Source organism: Chelon labrosus (assembly GCF_963514085.1).
Source record: "Chelon labrosus genome assembly, chromosome: 4".
NCBI lineage: Eukaryota > Metazoa > Chordata > Actinopteri > Mugiliformes > Mugilidae > Chelon > Chelon labrosus.
This window is the reverse complement of record NC_140340.1, coordinates 25,676,133-25,688,786: the sequence shown is the minus strand read 5'-3', so window position 1 is coordinate 25,688,786 and position 12,654 is coordinate 25,676,133. Positions and strand designations below refer to the sequence as shown.

The window sequence follows — 12,654 nt, the reverse complement described above, 5'->3', positions numbered from 1 at the left end:
TTTACGCGCTGCAGCCGTGCAGCCACTATAGGGTCTATTTGGCATTAGGGGGAGTTTATTGGCTAGACCATTGGTACACACACTTTGCATATCAATACAAGCTATATTAAACATACATCACCGTGATATGATGCCTATCTGTCTGATTAGTCTCATTAATCGCTCTTGGATAGATGAATCCCATACGACGCCACATTTTGTAAATTTAGATCATTCAGGGTTTTGATAATAAGACAGTATTGTCACACATTTACGAACTTTCAATTTCTACACTTCATTGATATTTATATAAATATGATTTAAAATGCTTTATGCGCAAAATGCAGATAATGTGATAAGCTCAATTTCCACCTATAATCGTGCTCGTGGAAATGATTCCGTCCTAATAAACACATCGAAACATGATAGCATTATCTTCAGTTCCACAACAGGATAAGCGTTAACATGCTCCGTTAGTTTTCTCTGATTTCGTTTTGTGTGGTCAGCAGGCCCTCTTCTCTCCAGAGCAAACGGGCCTCACTTTATAGGCCCGTGTTATCATTTAAATAAACTGCTGTGGCATTTGGCTGGACGGCCTGTGTCTGCTTCAATTTAAGACGTAGTAGACGTCCTCGATTTTGTAATTGATGTCAGGCCACTGCAGTTTAATGTAACGAATAACGACCAGAGCATGGCGCCCTCATTCTCTTTTTTCACAACTGACCTTTTCTTGTGTCTTCGAAATTGAATTTATAATTTCAACGTGCTTAAAAAAAAAAAAGCAAGCTGCATAGGAAAAATGGTTGTACGTCCATACTGGACCATGATATATAGTGCAGGGTCCATGAGTGACACTTATGACAAAAAAGGAAAACATTTTTTCCAATAGACACACACAAACACACACTCCCCCTTTTAATACCGTGGCATCTCCACCGGCCCCGGTGCTCTGATGGTCTCCTAGACAACTGAGATAACGGTGCAGCAGTTTTCCATATCGGTCCCGGAGTCTATTATAGCTCGGGATTAGCTCTCTTTCCGAAAAGGTCATGCACAAAGTCACCTGCCTTTTCCCCACCGCCATATGGCCCCTGTGTGAGGGCACATTCATAAACATGCATGTGCCATTTCATTTAATGCCATTAGACTAATAGCACTGCGCATTTTCCGGCGCTAAAAACTAATGTAAATGAGGAAACGGCAGAGCCCTGCATCCCTAGTACTGAGGCGGTGAGTTTCACACTGCAGGAGAGAGAGAGACAGAGAGAGAGAGAGAGAGAGAGAGAGAGAGAGAGAAGGTTGTGCAGGAGAAATTTGCTGTTATAGAGCGCCCCCTGGCGATGAGGGGAAGCACTGCTACGCCACAGAAGTAGTCGTCGGTTTGAGGATTTAGAGATAAGTCAGACCCTTCAAATTTTAATTTTTATCTCTATTATCCTCTCAATAACCCATGGTCTAAATTCGAAAGCAGGTTTTAGATATGTTATATATATTACATACTGTATATATGTACAGAAATCTTGACAGACTTTGCATACCTGGATGCTTCCAAGGTCTGGCTGGATGTGAAGAATCGCTGAACTGTCATCTCCAGGTCTATGTTCTCTGGGGTTTAAGTCCTTGGCTTTGGTTGGGGCATTCAAGGACAGTCCCGAATGCACTCAAAGCAGGTTTTGGTTCACTGTAATGCTGGAGGTGAGCTGTCGAGTCTCTGGTTGCTGCAGTCTGGAGAAGGTTTTCTTCGGCTAAATTTTTTCTACTTCCAGTTCTGACCTGTGTCAATGTCCCTGCCACTGAGAAGCAATCCAATAGCATGATGCTGCCACCACCGTGGTCCAGCCTTAGGCATGTACGTAGGTAGTATCTGGTGTTCTCAGAAAGTTAAGTTTTGTTTCAGTATTGTTTTTTTTAATTGGTCACTGTTGTTGATGGTAAAATAATTAGCCAACGTGATTTTTTTTTCCATTTAATATTAAATCTTCAACTCCAGTAAATGCAAAATGAATAATACCGGAGTCCACTGTATTTGCATGAATTTCTTTGAAGGACTGAGCAACAGAGAAACTGTAATCAAGCAGCACAGCCAGGAGGTAGACCACAGTGCACAGCTGGAATGTTGCAGCTGGGATTCCCGGTGGCTGGACAGGAAGTTAGAGGAGTTCTGACAGGAAGTGTGTTCTCAGGGAGGGCCAGCATCGGGTGGAGAAAGAACAGGGGAGATGTTTCCTGTTGGTTCGCCCCACATGTTCAGACGCCTCTTTTATACTGACTGACCCCCCACCCCCCACTCCCCTTTTTTTTTCTTGTCTCACTTCACACCCAACATGAGCACATACCGGTATGCAAATACTTTAGGTAGCACCCGCCTGTGTTCACAATTATTGGAATGCTATTAGAGGACAGTGGTAAGCCAAGAGAGTAAATCATGCACACAGGGAAGGATTGTGTCACAGGATGCAGATGTCACCACATTAAGTGAAACTTCCTGCCCATCAAAGCAGTCAGTGCCAGTTTAATGGACTCACAATCTTCAGCCCACAACAGAAAGTGAGTATGGGTTCATGGAAATTAGGAAAGAAAATTCAAGAGGGAGAGAATGTAGTGGAGGAAAGGAGGAGAGAGCAACTGCGGAGGGATATTGTAGGAAGAGATTTTATGGAGAGATATGTGGATTGCAAGAGGAAAAATCTCTTTGTCTCTCCTGAGCTCAGTCGACAATCAAAGTTTCCTATCAGCTCTAGAGTAGGGGAAATTGGCTGCCCTGGGAAGGAGAGGGCCACTCTCACAGCCAATGGGAAGTGCCCCTGTCACTCTAATCAGGTCCGATAGAGAGAGAAGGAAATGTGTTTGTCAGTGCACGCGCTCAGAGGAGAGGGCTTTTTAACAGAGAGCAGCTTTGTTTCACTTGCCTTCTTGTGATCCAAGATGATACAAAGTCTGAAGTAGCGTTAGGCCTTCATCTGCAGCTTATCCTGTGCACTGAGGGACATCCGTGAGCCTCATGGGTGCGTTTTTTGGCAAAACTTGCCCTGAGAGGCATGACCATCACTGCTTTGATGGAGCGCCATGTGGCAGAGATCAGTGGGTCTTAGTGGGAGCTGTGGACAGTTGCACACAGGGGCGGCAAGGGAAGAGGATTACTGTCTCATCAATACAAATCCATTCAGAGAGGGAGGTTGACATCAATATGCACACAGATATAGGCAGAGCACAGAGGCTCAGAGCCAAAGTGCACAGGATGTAAACATCCGCACGAGAGGAACACAAGCGTGGACTTTGGTTCGTGTGTATTTTGTGCCATCCATCTTTCCTGCCTTCCCCTTTTGCTACCTCCTCCATGCCAGACAAGTATGCATCCCTCTGCACCCAAAGCCCAATCCTCTGTTTGAAGTCCCATCTTCACCTCTGCACTCCGTGTGCTGTCCTTCCCTTCCTCCGCCTGTCGGACTGTCTTATCTGTCAGCCCCGCTCCTCCCCGCCTTCTGCAGCTGCAACAACGGCTACAGACGCCTTCATTGTCCTCCTCTTCCTCACCCTCACGCTTCTGCACCCGGCCACATCACACCTGCCACCTGCACAGGACGCTGAGCCTCGGGACTTTCATCCAGCCCTCACCTCGCCCTTCACAGACTCTCATCCCCTCGTCCCGGCGCCCTGTCACTGAGGAATGGCCAGTGCAGAGGGCCGCGGCAGAGTGGGATACAGAGCTCCTGTTGTAAAAGATGTGTGTTTTAAGCAGAGCCAGAGGGAATCAGCGCAGGTGAGGTGTGTGTTTGTGGGCAAGTTTTGTGTTTAGATTCGACTCATATTTCTTCTTTCTGATGACATCCTTTTATGGCAGAGTAGCAGGATTGGATGAACTGAATGAATGCATGTTGTGAGGACCGTAGACCTGAGGGTGTGTGCATAATAACATGCTGACAGTAAGGTTGGTGGCTCTGTCTCAGTGATTTATGAGAGTGCGCTGTGAAGGGTCTTCTGAGCAGGATATTGTTCCCTGACTGGTGACTTCTGCCTGACTGTGTGTGTGTATTTCAGAGCAAGAAAGATTAAGAGGGAGAGTGGAGCAGGTGAGCCCTCAATGTAATCAATCACCACCACGTCACAAGGCCCAGGACTCGTGGATTACCCCTTCAACTGATATCTCGCTTGACTCCACATTTTTTTTTTTTTTTTTGCATATTCATTATTTCTGGCAGATAAAGAAAGAACTAACTCTGCATCATTACTATACTTCAGGAAAGGAAGATAATAATCAACCCCATGCCTGAGGGGGACCATGACAGCTCAACCACATGGCCCAGCTAGTCCAACACCCTGCACAAACCCCACCATCCACCTCAGACATACGCACACACACACACACATACACACACTCACGGTTTGCCACATCAGGATACAGTGCTGCAGATGAATTCCGGTTTAAACTGTATTCTGCTCGGTTGACACCAACAGATAAACCGCAGTTCTTCTGCGACCGGTAATCATATCCTGGGCTAGAACTGAAAAGACTGAAAGGCCTCCAATGAGCCACAACAAGACAGTGTCCTCTCAGTGATACAACAGCCATAGGGGAAGCGAACTCATCAACGGACTGATATGTGACATAGGCTACAGGCTGCAGCCACTTTCAATAATGCCTCCTTAGGCAGGTAACAGTTGGTGTGACACCCACAAACAGAACTAACTGACTTACGCCTACTAAGTAAGTCATTTTTTTGTGCAAAAGTTTTATAGAACTAGAAAGGAGGGCTAATCTGACTTCACTTAAAGCTTTTTCCCCGTTTCCAGAGGTATAATGAATGTTGGTACTCCCGTGCTTTAGTAATTGTATTACTTAACTTGTTGTGTATCTTAAATCATAAAGGAGACTGGCGACCTGTCCAGGGTGTACCCCGCCTCTCGCCCGATGACAGCTGGAATAGGCTCCACCCCCCTGCGACCCCAAACAACAATTGGGTAGACCTTTCCACGTACAAGTAAGTTTTTCATTTCTTTATGCATCTTGATAAATTCCGGCTGCGGTCTAAATCCTGCTGTTGATGTTTAACATAATTCTCCATTGCACCACAGGGTGTTCCTCTGCAGGCTGAAGCTTTCTGATGCATTGAGTTTTTCCATTTATTAAAGAAACATAAATTCACTCTTAAAGGCCCACAAGGTCTGATTCCTTTTTGTTGAATCAACCGTTTTCTGTTCCGACCTGATAGCATCGCTGCAGAGTGCAGAGCAGACGTGAGCTCAGTGGTTTGTTGAGCTCTGGCGTTGAGGTAGACGTGTGCCCGCTGTTCTCTGCTGTGAGAATGACTCGAGACCAAATCTGCACTCACGTACAAACACCCAAACAAAAATGCCATTGTGTGGCCTTTCACCAGCACCGAGCATCAGCGCTAACAGACATTGTCTTTGCTCTCTCCCTGCTGTGTATTTTCAGAATGATTATTGTATGGCACATACAATATGTGAACGCTATCATTGTGAGGCGAACGGGGCTGTTATTATGGAGCAGGAAATGACCTGCTGGGACCCCTGGTGACCTCGGAGGGAAAGCGATGACCTCAGACTGACCCTTGTGTTTGTCCTGGAGTCAGACTGTGATGGAGGCATTTCAGCTGCTCTACTGACTGCAGGGGAGACCGTGGTAGGTGGAGAAACTCTGAATCAAGGAACGCAACAATGTGTAGGAAATTCCCTGTGAGGTGCCGGTTTTAAAAGAGGCACAGTGAAAATATGGCTTATTCTTAATTTGGGATGTTAAGATGTCATATTTTTATTTTTATCTATTGGTCAACAGAGTATTTAGTGGCACTCATGGTGATGTTGTGTGGGATTGTTAAGGAAAAAAGAAAACCCCAGTATGGTTCAGTTGTGGTTCTTGACACAAGCACGCCCTCTTTTGATGAACCGGGGGTACTGCTTCCCAAAATAAACCGGACACATTTTTAACCCACCAGCCATCACTTGAATAAGCATGCCGAAACTTCAGTTTCTCAAAACTTTTATTTCAAATTTGACAGCTTTCCATATCATTGCCCATTTCACGGCACTGTCCATCTTTCATGTCTTTTTTCACATAAAATCTAATCACGTTTATTCTTTAATCTCAAAGTCAAAAGAAACTGCTTACAAAAAAATAATCATACAAAATGTAGAAAATATGATGGAGGAACATCACAAACAAGCAGTTGGGTTGACGCATAATCAGAGCTTCAGATGTAATCAAATGTAAAGGTCAGTTTGGGTTGAAAAGAAAAAAAAGTTTAAGTGCAAAACAGATAGGATTGGAAAAGGTTACCATCTTCATACTTAAACGCTAGAGGTGATTGAATTATATGTGAGTAAAGACATGAGACTGAAACACTGGGGCCCTTCAGCTGTTATTTTCAAAAACTGTCCCTTAACCTTACATACATTAGAGTGAAAAAAAAATCCAGATCTGAACATGGAAACAAAAGAGTCAAGTCTGAGCCAACGGTGGCAAAGTTTAAGAGAAGCTCAACTGAAAAACGGACAAACAAAAAAGCCAAAATAAGTGATGTAGCTGCTGTAGAGCTGAGCACGCAGTGACCTCAAGTTTATCACAAGGCACACGTGTTTGGATAAACCCCATCACTACGGTAAGATGTGATGTTAATTGTCCAAGTCTCGATTTAAGGATGGTAAAAAAAAAAAAAATGTGTAAGCATGTATCACATTTCATTTCATTCTCGAACATATTCGGGTGTAGCGGTGCTGCTAGAGGAGCTTAGAGCGCATCCAGCAGACTGTCAATGCGGCTGACCAGCTCCTGTCTCCTGCTGGTCAGATTCTTCTCACTCTCAATGTAAGCCTCCTTCTTGACTTTACCCGCCACCAGTCTCTCGGCCTCCTGGCAGGAGCGGCACACCAGCTCCTTCACCTGGCCATCCAGCTTCTGCACCTCTCCCACCTGAGCACACATTTAGAGTTGACTTAACATCACTGCACATCCAGGGGATTGACCTTTAAACACTACATAAACACATGCCACTCGCCTTATCAGCCAAGTCGGAGCCCTCTGCCTTGAGGCGGGCCTGCAGCGAGCTGATTTCGTTGGTGAGGGTGCGGTGGTCAGCCTCCAGAGTCTTCCGACCGCTGTTGAGCGCCCCTGTGTCGCGGGACTGCTTGTAGCGGTTGACCACCTCGTCCATGTGGCGGTACAGGCCCAGGCGTTTGTTGACCAGAGTCAGCACCTGCTCTGTGATGGAGGCCACCTTCATCCGCACCTCGGCTGCAGGATCCTGAGCGAAAACAAAACAAATTAGTAAAGTGACAAGAACTGGAAATATAAATAATGAGCAGACTAGATGCTAAATTAAAGGAGGAAATTAGGGTGAATTAGGACGACAGAAGCCAGGCTGTCTTTAGAAGCAACACGAGTCGCCATACCTTTGTGATGGCAAAGTCCAGACGCACATAGATGATGACGGTGAAGAAAAGTATGTAGAAGGCCCCTACAACCAAGAGAGGCTCCTGCAGCATCAGGATCTTATTAAAGTTATAATGAACCTGGAAATAAAAAAAAGAAGGTTATTAATTTGGACTGAACTGTGAAGTGAGAATAGGCTGATGTCTTTTACCCAAACACAGTACATATTTAAAAACTTACGTCTAAATATTTACGTCTATGCAAAATGTTTTTTATAATTTTATGTGCTTATTAGATAGCAAAAGTAAAAAACTAGAAATATGGGGAGAGAAAGGAAGGACATGCCACAAAGATACCTGTAGAACTTAAACCAGCAACTTGGTATTTGACGGTGTCTTAACCTGCAAGTTTTGTTTAACTTCGCCATCAAGATGGTACTTTTCTTTTTGAATACTACTATTACAGTTGATGCATCAACTCATTGCATACTTTAATTTGTAAAAGTTTGACTGCAGCTGGGACCGTGTACAAGTGTTTGCTAACATTTGTAGTAGCTACATGTTTGATCGAAGTAGCCAAAATTGCAAATAAGTACGTGTCCTGTAACATGCTCAGACTTCTGTCTTTTCCCATGGTTCATCTTACCACAACATCCTGAATGTGCTGCTCTACCAGGTTGTCCTTGGTGGCGACCAGCACAGGTCGGCCAAAAGTATCCAGGTATGTGTAGTGCAGCTGGTCTGGCATGCGATCAATTTTGTAAGGTGTGTCCACATGGATGTTTCTGTAAGAGAAGACAGGGACAAGGACATATAAACACCAAACACTGCCAATATCTCTTCTCTGCATGGCATAGTGTGGATTTGCAAACACTTACCTGGCACCCTCTGGCAGGATGATCTTTACAGTCAGAGAGTCAATGACCTGGTCATCATACACATGGTCAACCAGTCTCATCTTCAGCGCATACTGGTCACCTAGGACATAAAATGATAAAGCATTTCAGAAACACATCCTGGGACTGTCCATTTCTGAGGTAACCATTCACATTAAAGATTTACACCTAAGAGTTTTCAGAAATGAACTCACCCAGGGTATACAGGTACTCATAGCTGGGCAGATTGTAGCCGATGATGTAGTGGGTCTTCCAGCCTCCAAACAAGGGGAAGCGAGGCCTGACCTCCACCTCCACGGAGTCATCCAAAACTTGCAGATGGGAAGTGGAGATGTTGCCGATCTCGTCCCTGTAGTAAACATCTTGGGCCGAGGCGGGAAGGATAGTCTGTTAAGAAAGAACAACAGTAGTCATCAGAATTATCACCCAGACTGTAAAAACAAGTCAGGCCACAGTGGCTTGCATGTAGAACAGCAAACCTTGAAGGACTTGACAGATGAGATGCCGCTGTCTGACTGACGCTGGTAATCGTAACGAGAAAAAGGGCCCTTCAGGGTGGCTCCTGTGTGCCTCAGGTCGATGGTTTCTTCCACAGCAATGTTGCCCCAGTGAGACACCTCAATGATGCGTGTGATGCTGCTGATGGTGAGGAAAGGTGTGTTGTTTTCGTAATGGATCTTCATTGCATCCTGAATGGTGGAGAAACATACGCAACAACAAATTTGTCAGCAACCGTTTTGCAGCGTCACTTAAAGCTTAAAAAATCTGGTCAGAGATGTACCTCGCTGAACGGAGCGACGTCACGAAAGGGCCCGTACTCAATTATCTCATCCGTCTTGCTGGGGTTTCCCAGCTTGGTGTAGCTCTCCGCAGTCTTGGAGGCCAGACGGACACGTGTGGTCTGGCTGCGGGTGGGATACGGGGAGTACAGGTAGTGGTTCCCCTGAAAAATCACCAGCTGACGCTCAGCCTGGGTGATCTGTGTAGGGAAGGGCTTCAGGACATGGCTGAATGTCATTTCCACCTTGGTTTTCAGCTGAGCACCTGGAGCCAGACTGGAGGGCAGCTGTACTTTGTAAAACTCCCCACTGTTACAGAACAAATGAAAGACAGGCGCTTAAGAGACATTTGCATAATGATTCTCAGGAAATGCAGTTGTGTTTCCAGAAATTCTAGGGGAGAATGGTTCTACCTTAACATTTGTTAATAATTCAGTCTGTGTTATGTGTTATTGATTGCTGGAGGTACAAACTGTGGGACACAGATGCCGCTCTTGGAATTTCCTGATCTAAAAGTTCAACAAGTGTTAAAAGCTTTTTTCAGATATGCCACTTATGTATTTCAGTTAGCAACTTTGTCAGCGAAACACTGGATTCAAACGCAAATCTCATAAATCTGTTTGAGTTCATCAGTTTAGTTTGGATGTCAATGTAAGAGTCCAATCTTCTACCTTTGCCCCGGAATTGTTGTCTGCTGGATTTCAAGTGTGCCATCCTCTTCTTCGTCACCCTTCACCTGCGAAAACAACTGTGTTTGAGCATACTCCTTTTTTAAATGAATACACATGGCAGTGAAAAGCGGTGAATGTGGGAGCTTTACATTACAGTCGGTAGTAAGCAATTTAAGGACTGACGTGTAGCTTATTATTCCGTCTACAAACAGTATTGCTACGCTTTCATTCATTATAGAAGTGGGCAGGTCTGTGCGCAGTCACACACGGAAGTGAGCAGCCCAGCGCATACGTGTCATTCAGCCACTGACAGAGCGTGGAGCCCTGCGGAAGTTAACGTCTTGCACGCATCCTTGACAAGTCAAAATCAATTTCCCAACTGTGGGCTGAATTACTAACTCCATTTCGCGAATAAAGCGTGAACATGTCCCTGGTTCGATGTTTATATCTTGCACTTAGCGGTACACAACATGCATTGTTAGCTATCGGAGGCTAACTGTGGCTATTTGACTTCCAAGCTTGCAGAGCTCATTACTCCTGTGCCCATAGCATTTCATAGCTAGTAGCTTAGTTCCCGTGCATTCAATCAATGACCATGTTGTATGGTACCATCGTGTGTTCATATGATATTAACCTCTGCGCTTTTGCTGTTCACACCTGAAAGTTCAAACAAACACATGCGCCCTGCATGACTGCCCAGTCAATATATATGCAGCTTAGTACAATTAGCTAACAGGCTAAAGCTAGCTAGGTAGCCGGTTACAGGCAGAGCTGTTGGCTTAATTTCATTCACTGTTGTTCGGCTCACCGTAGCTCCGATGTATGCCAGGTGCGGGACCAGGTCAGCCTCTACAGGTAATATAAAGCTCTGGACAGCAGAATGTCCCTGGTTGGACAGCACGATCTCCGCAGTGATTTTGGCCAGATGAGTACTCAGGTCCACTGTCCTCTTTACATCCTCGTTCACCAAACCGTCCGCCGAAGCCTCCGAGCTCAGAGCGGCCAGAAGCAGCAGGCAAGCGGCGAGGAAGGGCGACCTTCGGGTCATGGTCAGGGAAAATCAGAGCTGAAAACAAATGGGTTAGGGTGGTAAGGTTGCAGGAAATGTAGAGCAGCAAAGAAAGGCCGCCGCGCCGCTCTACATCAGAAAGGATGACGCCTCATTCAGACAGACGTGATGACGACATCGCGCGTCTTTGCAACGTGCTGTGCGACGGGCGCGATGTGTGACACGGCCAAGCTGTGTCTGAAGACTGCTATTAAAACATGTACATTTAAAAAAATAATAATGATAATAAATATGAACCACTTTATCGTTACACCTTTCGAAATGTAGGTAATAATGTAGCCATGTGAAACATCGTACGTAAGCTTCCGGTTTGAGATGGCACATGTGGTTTTTTTCACTATATGCCGAAATAGCTCAGTTGGGAGAGCGTTAGACTGAAGATCTAAAGGTCCCTGGTTCGATCCCGGGTTTCGGCAGAGTGATGGTGGATCCTTTTTATACATAACATTGTCAACTACAAACCTTCAATGAAATTACAAAAGTGTACTGTAGACCACTCAGGAGTGAAGATTCAAGTGAATTTTAATGACACCTCTACAATATGTTAATATAAACATACAGAGTTGTGAAATACTGTTTCTCTAATGACTAAACATCATTATTGACATATATGCAGACTGAGCATTAGTTTTACTAGAATGGATACTGATGACAGTACTAAAGAGCTCAAACTGCCCACAGATGCTTGTAAATGTAAATGTAAATGTACTTTATTTATATAGCACCTTACATCGACCGATAGGTGAACCAAGGTGCTTTACAACAGATTAAACAACGATTTAAAACAACACAACGGAAAACAAGTACAGTAGTAAAACAAAGCTAAAAAAAGAAACTAAAAACAATAAATGAGAGGATAAAAAGTAAAATAAAAATAGAATAAAAATAAATATAAAAGTGTCACCACACTACTGGGTACTAAAAGCCATTTTAAAAATATGCGTTTTAAGTCTTGATTTAAAAAGGCCCAGGTCAGTAATGATACGCATCTCACTGTGTATGATATTTAGCTTGTAGTGCAAAATATCATAAATGTATATAAAAACTGCACAAATCGTTGCGCAGTGTTTGTCGTGCAAGTGCTCATCTTGGCTGCAAGTGGCTTGTGCAATGTGTGAAGTTGTTGCTGAGTCTGAGCAGTGTGAGTTCAGCATCATTCATTCATTCATTTTCTGTAACTGCTTGCCCTCCGGAGGGTCGCAGGGGGGTCATTGGATGAGACACGGGGTACACCCTGGACAGGTGGCCAGTCTATCGCAGGGCTAACACAGAGACACAGAAAGAGAAAACCCATGCAGACACAGGAAGAACTCCACACAGAAAGGCCCCAGTTGGCCAGAGATTGACGAGGCATGAATTCATTGGATTCAATGGGGCAGACTGATGGGCCTTTATTCGCCGAAATAGCTCAGTTGGGAGAGCGTTAGACTGAAGATCTGAAGGTCCCTGGTTCGATCCCGGGTTTCGGCAGATTAGGGTCCCTTTTGACTGCATTGACCATACCTTACTTGACACAACTACATTAAGAGATGACTTTGATAAACTTTTTCTGCATACTCATGATCTGTCCTCTGCACACTCATCACAGACAGTTACCCTTTAAGAGAGATGAGATAGAGGGGATAAGATAAGACGAGAGAAACTATATATAAGTAAATATGTTAAGGTACAAAAAATATTTGCATCATGTTTAAGTAGCTAACCAAAAAGTTGACTTAACTAGTCTTAATTAACTAGTGTTAATCAAAGGTTGAAGTGGTAAGGAGGCTAAATATACATAATGACATTCATGAATATCATGAATAAAGGAGTTGCACCAAAATGATATGAGGTTGGTACAGACAGATGTACTATGTTATTTATATGTCCAAGAA

The 12,654-nt window shown here is 44.4% G+C and overlaps 1 protein-coding gene across 1 annotated transcript; it reads right to left on the bottom strand.

The window, feature by feature from the left end:
• Nucleotides 1-5,960: 5,960 nt before the first annotated feature.
• On the bottom strand, nt 5,961-10,873 carry rpn1 (ribophorin I). Its single transcript, XM_084542300.1, has 10 exons — nt 10,520-10,873; nt 9,712-9,776; nt 9,043-9,349; nt 8,741-8,950; nt 8,456-8,648; nt 8,244-8,343; nt 8,012-8,150; nt 7,387-7,506; nt 6,993-7,238; nt 5,961-6,907 (listed from the first exon to the last, which is right to left on the bottom strand). The coding sequence occupies exons 1-10, from the start codon at nt 10,757-10,759 to the stop codon at nt 6,725-6,727; spliced, it is 1,803 nt and encodes a 600-aa protein (XP_084398426.1). The 5' UTR covers nt 10,760-10,873; the 3' UTR covers nt 5,961-6,724.
• Between the last annotated feature and the right edge of the window lie 1,781 nt (nt 10,874-12,654).